Below are 7023 nucleotides of genomic sequence, written 5' to 3'. Positions count from 1 at the left end.
GTTCATTATTGTCTTAGAGCAGCAATTCTCAAATATGGTCTCTGAACTCTTGGATGGGCCCCCAAGACCCTTTCATGGGGCGCTCGAAGCTAAAACTATTTTCATGATGCCAAGTGTTCAATGTAGGTTTTCAAAGGCTGCATGATGCATGATATCCCAAAAAACTGGATGCAGAAGCAAATATGAGAATCATATGTAGGTTTTCATTAACATGTAACAGATTTACTATTTTAAAATGAATTAATAAATAGTTTGTTTTTCAGTTTTAATTTCAAATACAGTAAATATTGATAAATATAACCCACATAAGCAAAAGCTTTTTGGACTCCAATAATTTTTAAGGTGTAAAGAGGGCCTGAGACCAAAATGTTTGAGAACTACTGAATTAGAACAAGCAGTTTGTAGGTGAGGATCTTCATGGCATGCATATTTTGCTTTAGCCACCCTACAATTTCTCTCCTTTCCTGTTTTTAAACAATGTCAGTTGCCTCATTTTCCTGAGTGTTTGTTGAATAAAAGACTGGCTCTTTTTCCTTGGAGGGACAAATGCCTATAAATGAGTGCCTGAGGGGACTTAGAAACTCCAGGATTGTGTTAGCTAGTACCACCAAGTTTACCGCCCTCCCAGATCATGTCCCATTTCCCCTCTCTCTTGCTGTTCTGAGAATGTATCTCCTAGCAAAGCACAAGTATGTAGGCTTTGCTTAGGCCTCTGCTTTCTAGGGAAACTGGACTAATAAAGTAATATTATTATTAGCTTATATTATTGATTAAAAAAAATAGGTATATGTGTTTAGATATTTTTTGTTTGACCCTTGTCAAATGTACTCAAAAAGAGTCAAGAGGCTTTGCTAGCTATAAATGGCAAAGATTTATTCAAGGGTCTTAGGGTTTGCAAACCATAAACACTACTAGTCAATACCCAGAGTTTTCCAAAGGAGAAAGAAAAGTCTGAGAGTTTTATAGTAAAAAGTACATTCTTGAGAAGAATGTACTGCATTTTTAACCTCTGGATTGGTCCAAGATACTATTCATCAGACACCCAGTGGCCTAGACAATGGAACATTTTCTTCTTGAGGTCATTCAGATCATTAACTGAAGGCTTAATGTATGTCCAGGCATTAATGCAAAAAGCACTGATATGCATCCAGGTATTGACCCAGGACTGGAAAGTTCAAAAGCTTAAGTTCCCAGAGTCAGTTAAAACAAAAATAATTGTTTCCTTATGAAGCGGAATTTTCCACCAGAAGGCTAACCTTATAATCAGCTCTTTGTTCTGCTTCTGTAGACATGCTTGCTGCATAGGCCAAAGGGCAGAGTGATCTCGAGATCAACTGAAGACTCACTCTCTCCTTTGATTGCTCTGTCTAGATAACAGATGTATTGCCTAAGTTCCTGTCTGAAAATCTCATGCTCTGTAACTTCCTGTAACCCATAGCAACCCCTGCGGTCTGTAACCATCTGAGGACAAATTAACCAAGTGGCCCATGCCAACTAAGCCCCATAAAAGCAAAGTTGCATCTGAGCTTGGGGCCCGGATCTTCAGAGCACTAGCTCATCTGGGACTGCCAGAGTAATAAACCTAAGTTCTCCAACTCTCCTAGTGATGCTTGGTTTCTCATAGATCTGATTTTGCAACATTTCTGCAACATTTCTGCCTCAGACCACTTGAAGTTAGTAATTTAGTGGCTTGACCACAGTAACTCCATTTTATTTTTTCACTCTATTCCTCACCCTCCATTTTCACTCTCCACCCTTCTACATCCTGATCTGTTTCCCCAGGAGTGCCTTTTATGGGCCATATCATGGGCTTCTTTGCTTTCTGATAGGTTTCAGAGGATGGGAGGAGCTGGAAGGTGATCAGAGGGTAGGAGGAGAGTGAGATGGGGATTTTTATTTCCTAGCTCCCTCCCAGCCACGCCACAGATTGATAAAAGTTTCAGTCCATTGAAGGCACTCTTCTTGGCTGGCCCTCACCTACATTTGCAGCTCTCTCTTTCTTGGTTCCAGTAACTTCTCCCTCTCTTTGCCTCTTCAGGCAGGGCTCTCCATTATTGCCAGCCCTAGGGTGCTTCACCATCCCTTGTTGGTTGCCCTTAACCCTGCCTACTTTCTGTGAATAGTTCCTTCATTAAACTTTCCTCAATTCTGCTTTGAGATGCCATATGTTTCTTAATTGGGATTGTATTGATATACCCTGAGGGACTGAGTGGCTTTCCCAAGGCCACACAAAGAGTAAGTGACAGAACACTTGAGAGTACTCACTCTAACGCAGAAAAGGGTGGAATCTTTTTCTGGCCTTGCCAGCCTGCCCAGCCTGCCCATCCCCCTCCTAGAATCTTGCACCCTGCCCAACCTGCAGGAATCTGTGATCCTTTTGTTGAGATGGGATTGAATTTCCTAGAGCTCCCTTCCTTGACCTGGCCAACAACTCCAGTAACCAGAGCTGTGTGAGAATAAAAGCCCAAGCCACCGGGTAGCCACACCTCAAAGAGAGGTAAGGTCTCAGGTGAGTCATGCCAATGAGGGGCCACCTCCCCTGTTCCAAGGGCCACTGCTAACCTGAAGCCCTGCCTCACCAAGGACACAGAACATTGACCTCCCAGCCCCTGGCTATCTCCTGTCTTTGCCCGCAGAGTTCTTCACTCCTCCCTCCCCCACCCAACAGGTGTCCTGGAATTAGGACATCTGCCTTCCACTCCTACCCTGGGCCTCCAGAGATGTGAGATGGAACAGGGCTCTGGAATGGGCTTTCAGGTTCCCTACTTCACCCTTCCAGCCCCAGATCCTCTCAGGTTCCCAGAGATGGGCTCTGGCCAGGGAGGGTGGGGCTGCCTCTTCAGAACCATCTGTAGTCACAGGCTGCCTAGACAGTGACAGAGCTGTGGTAGAGAGCAGACCTTAACCCATTTCTGTATCTCCAGCTGACTCAAATGTGCCATGTTCCAGCACCTGCTCCTCCCACTTGTGATACTCGGTAACCTCAGGAGATGGGATGAGCTGGAAGGCACCTGGGTCCTAGCATCTGAGGAGATGGAAAGCAGGACTCCTGGGTTCTGTGTGGGAAGTCCGGTGTCAGAGGAGAAAAAAGGGAGGGGGATATCAGAAAAACGAGGGAGTAATGTGTCAGAGGGAGAGGAATAGTGTATGAGAAGAAGGGGAAAGGAGACCTGGCTGCCATGGAGAGATAGAGTATCAGTAAAGCCTAGGGGAGGGAGTCAAGGAGGGCACATTGTAAGTGTAGGTCTCCAGCCTCCTCCTGCCTCCTTCTTTCCAGCCATCAGCCCCATCCCAGGAGCCTTCGAGGACTCAGGTAAGGCACCTCGACTGGGGAGAGTCAGGTGCAGAGGCAGAAAAGATAGGAGTGAATTGGGTGCTGGCGGGTTTGGGGTGGAGGATGGAGAAAAAGATGAGGGCTGGGTAGTGTCAGGGGCTGGAAGTCACCAGTATCTTCTTCTCTTTACCCTTTCTCAGTACTCAGTCCTGCCCAAGAAGAACTTGAAGATCTGGGTAAGGGGGTCGGGGTAAGAGTGGGGGTGGGCTCAGATCTTAAAGGAGGTTAAGGCTGGCTATGTGATGACAGAGGCAGAAATGACCAGAAACTTACAAGTGCCCAGATTCTCTTTGTTCTTTGTTCAGGGGGGCAAACTGAAGTGGGGTGGTGGATGGGGCTTTGTCCTGAGTTACCTGGTTCTCTGTCCTGGGAGACAGGGGCGGGCTATGACCTCCACGGTACCCCATTGCAGACTGCGGTCACCCTGAGCCCTCTGACCGAATCATGGGGGGCTCAGATGCACGGCCGAGAAGCTGGCCGTGGCAGGTAAGCCTGCATCACGGAGGAGGCCACATCTGCGGAGGCTCCCTCATCGCCCCCTCCTGGGTCCTCTCCGCAGCTCACTGTTTCGTGAAGTGAGTATTCGCCCATGTCCAGCCCCTCTCCTTTAAAAGCCGAGCCGGCCCGGCACCTTGACCCCGCTTACTCAAGGCTAACTTGGAGACTAGCCACCGCCACCATCTCACCCTTCCCCGAAGTTAGGCGCTCTGCGGGATGTTCTGTTTCCGAGTGTGCTGAGGCTGCCAGCAAACTGGTCCCACCACTTCACTAAATACCCAAGTCCGAACTGCATCGTTCCCAGGTCTCCAATAGACCGCTTTCAAACTGGATCCTCTCTTTCCCCTTTTAGGAGTCTATATCAAACTCGAGCGCCCCAACCCCAAAAGTGGATCCGACTCCTCCCCTCCTGGGTTCCTATTGACTCCACCTTCTCCCAGACTCTGAGCCCCTAACCCCCACAAAGGTCTACCCGCTCCTGTCGACCTAATCCCCGCCCTCCTCGGCCTTGGTGCAGCAACCGGACCTTGGAGCCCGCGGCCGAGTGGTCTGTACTGCTGGGCGTGCATTCCCAGGATGGGACCCTGGACGGCGTGCAAGTCCGCGCAGTGGCGGCCATCCTGGTGCCAGACAACTACAGCAGTGCGGAACTGGGCGCCGACTTGGCCCTCCTGCGCCTTGCCTCGCCTGCCAGTCTGGGTCCAGCCGTGAGGCCAGTCTGCCTGCCCAGGGCCTCGCACCGCTTTGCTTACGGCACCACCTGCTGGGCCACGGGCTGGGGGGACGTACAAGAAAAAGGTGAGTGAGGTGGACTTCCTCCCCCTGAAAACTGAGGAAAATAGTGCCCACTTTCATGGGGTTGTTGCGTGGCTTCAATAAGAAAATCCTCGTAAAGTCTATAACACAGTGACTAGCATAGCAGTAATTAATGCATTTTAGATATTTTTACCCTAGGCGATCCCAACACCAATGCACAGCATCTGGTGTATGTATAGTACGCTCTCAGCAAATGTCAGTTTCTGCCCGCCTTTCCTCCCATCCTCCTTCCTCCCATCCTATCTTCTCCCCATTCATCTTTCTACTCCCCACTTCCTGTCTTATCCCTAATCACCTCTTCACCCTCATTCAGTCTGTCTTTCATTCATTCAACAGATATTTTTAGCACCTCCTTGTGCCAGTCACTGTGTTAGGCATTAGAGATAGTCAATGAACATAACAAGCAAAAATCCCTTGGAAACTCACTTGAGAGAAGTTGAGACCAGGGTCACAGGTGACACCCAGATTCCACGCTTGGCAACTTGGTATAGGACTGCATCTAGTACATATGGCATCTTTTTTGAAAAGAGTGTTCTCCCAGGACCAACACAGCCTATGTCAAGGCTCAGAGCTTAGTGATTTTAGCCCTCACATGTGTCCTTTGTTGGCTGGGTACCTTTGTGCAGTACACAACCATCCATGGCAGCTCTCACTGGGTGCTTGATGGGGCCATTGCTGAGATGAGGATACAGGAAGGACAGAGAGGAGCAGGAGAAGATGATTGTTTTTGGATGTGGTGGCCTAAAGTGTCATGGGGCATCTAGATAGAGATGTCCAGGAGGCAGCTGAAAGTGATAAAGCTGAGCCCTGGGGAACAGGGGGCTCTATATCTGCCTCAAAGCATTTGCTCTCTGGTTCTGCCTACAGACCCCTTGCCTCTCCCCTGGGTGCTGCAAGAAGTGGAGCTAAGGCTGTTGGGAGAGGCCGCCTGTCAGTGTCTCTACAGCCGGCCCGGCCCCTTCAACCTCACTTTTCAGCTATTGCCAGGGATGTTGTGTGCTGGCTACCCAGAGGGTCGCAGGGACACCTGCCAGGTAAGGGGAGGCCCTTGCTCCTGACTGACAGGGCCAGGCAGAGCACTAACCAATAGGAAGCAGTGTGGGAAATAGGCAAATCTTATCTCTCTTCTGTCTCTGAGCCTCATTTGCAAAAAGAGGACAAGATTGCCAATGCATGGGATTGATTATAAATGGACAGAACTGGGGGCTCAAGTAAGCATTGTTATTTATGGCAGTATAGTGCAGTGGCTACGTGTCAGACTCTGGAGTGAATTGGCCTGGTTTGAAGTTCAGCACCACCACTTATTAGCTGTATGACCTTGACCAAGTTATTTAACCTCCCTATGTCTAGACTTTCTCATCTAGAAAATGGAGATGACTGTGTTACCTACCTCATAGGGTGGTTATGATGGTTAAATGAATTTTGTATGTATAAGAGTACTCAGAACAGTGCATCGTCCTTAGTAAGAGCTAAATAAGTACTAGTTATTATTATTATAATCCTATATCCCAGAGCATAGCATAGCACCTGTTACTTAGTAGATAATAGTTATATTTGAAATTAATTAATCCTTTACAGAATGAATTTTCCAGATAACCTACCAAAGGCCAAAATATAGTATATTTTAACCATTTTTCCCAGAAACTTTCCTCAAAGACACATTTTTAGGGCACTCAGCATGCATCATGGTGATGGGGATTCCAGATGGTCTTCAGGGTCCCTTCCAATTATGAGGTTCCAGGACCTACGGATATAATCCTCTGCCTCCTTGAACAGGACTACAAACAATTCAAATTCCTCTAGACCAGCGCTGTCCAATAGAACTTCCTACAGTGATGGAAAGGTTCTGTATCTGCACCGTCCAGGATAGTAGTCACTAGCCACATTAGCTATTGAACATTTGCAATGCAGTTAGTGTGACTGAGAAATTATATTTTTAATTTTATTTAATTATAACTAAAATAGTATCTACCATATTGGACAGCACAGATGATTCTGAGCCTTCTTTGTGACCTCATTCAGGTTACAGGGATGCCTGACTTGGAATAGAGATGTTTTAGGGACAATGCCCCTAAGCATTAAATGACCCAGAACCCTTGTTTTAGTGTCTGTGCATTGTAGTTCTTCCTCTTTACTTGCTTTCAAACTCTCTTTTTGCTGCTTTTAGATTCCATATTTCTAACAGCCTCTGCCTCCTCAATGCTGGCACCTCTGATTTACTTTAATAACTAGGTGAACTTAGAAAACTAAGACAGCATTTACTTGAACTATTCATTGAACATTTGGCTCTGAGTGAGACCTGCAGGCCTGTCCAGCATGGCCTTTAATGCATTAATTTGGTACTCCTGGCATTGGCTGGCTGTTCATCAGCCTTT

The 7023-nt window shown here is 47.3% G+C and overlaps 1 protein-coding gene across 1 annotated transcript in view; it reads left to right on the top strand.

The window, feature by feature from the left end:
• Positions 1 to 2940: 2940 nt before the first annotated feature.
• Positions 2941 to 7023, top strand: part of PRSS36 (serine protease 36) — an 8110-nt gene continuing 4027 nt past the window's right edge. The window contains 6 exon segments of the mRNA XM_006914162.2: positions 2941 to 2977; positions 3278 to 3313; positions 3475 to 3510; positions 3747 to 3909; positions 4350 to 4630; positions 5516 to 5682. Of these exon segments, the coding sequence (XP_006914224.1) occupies positions 2941 to 2977; positions 3278 to 3313; positions 3475 to 3510; positions 3747 to 3909; positions 4350 to 4630; positions 5516 to 5682 (720 nt within the window).

The sequence above is a fragment of the Pteropus alecto genome, unplaced genomic scaffold, assembly GCF_000325575.1.
Source record: "Pteropus alecto unplaced genomic scaffold, ASM32557v1 scaffold44, whole genome shotgun sequence".
Classification (NCBI taxonomy): domain Eukaryota; kingdom Metazoa; phylum Chordata; class Mammalia; order Chiroptera; family Pteropodidae; genus Pteropus; species Pteropus alecto.
The sequence above is the reverse complement of the archived record's forward strand: the minus strand, read 5'-3'. Positions and strand labels throughout refer to the sequence as shown.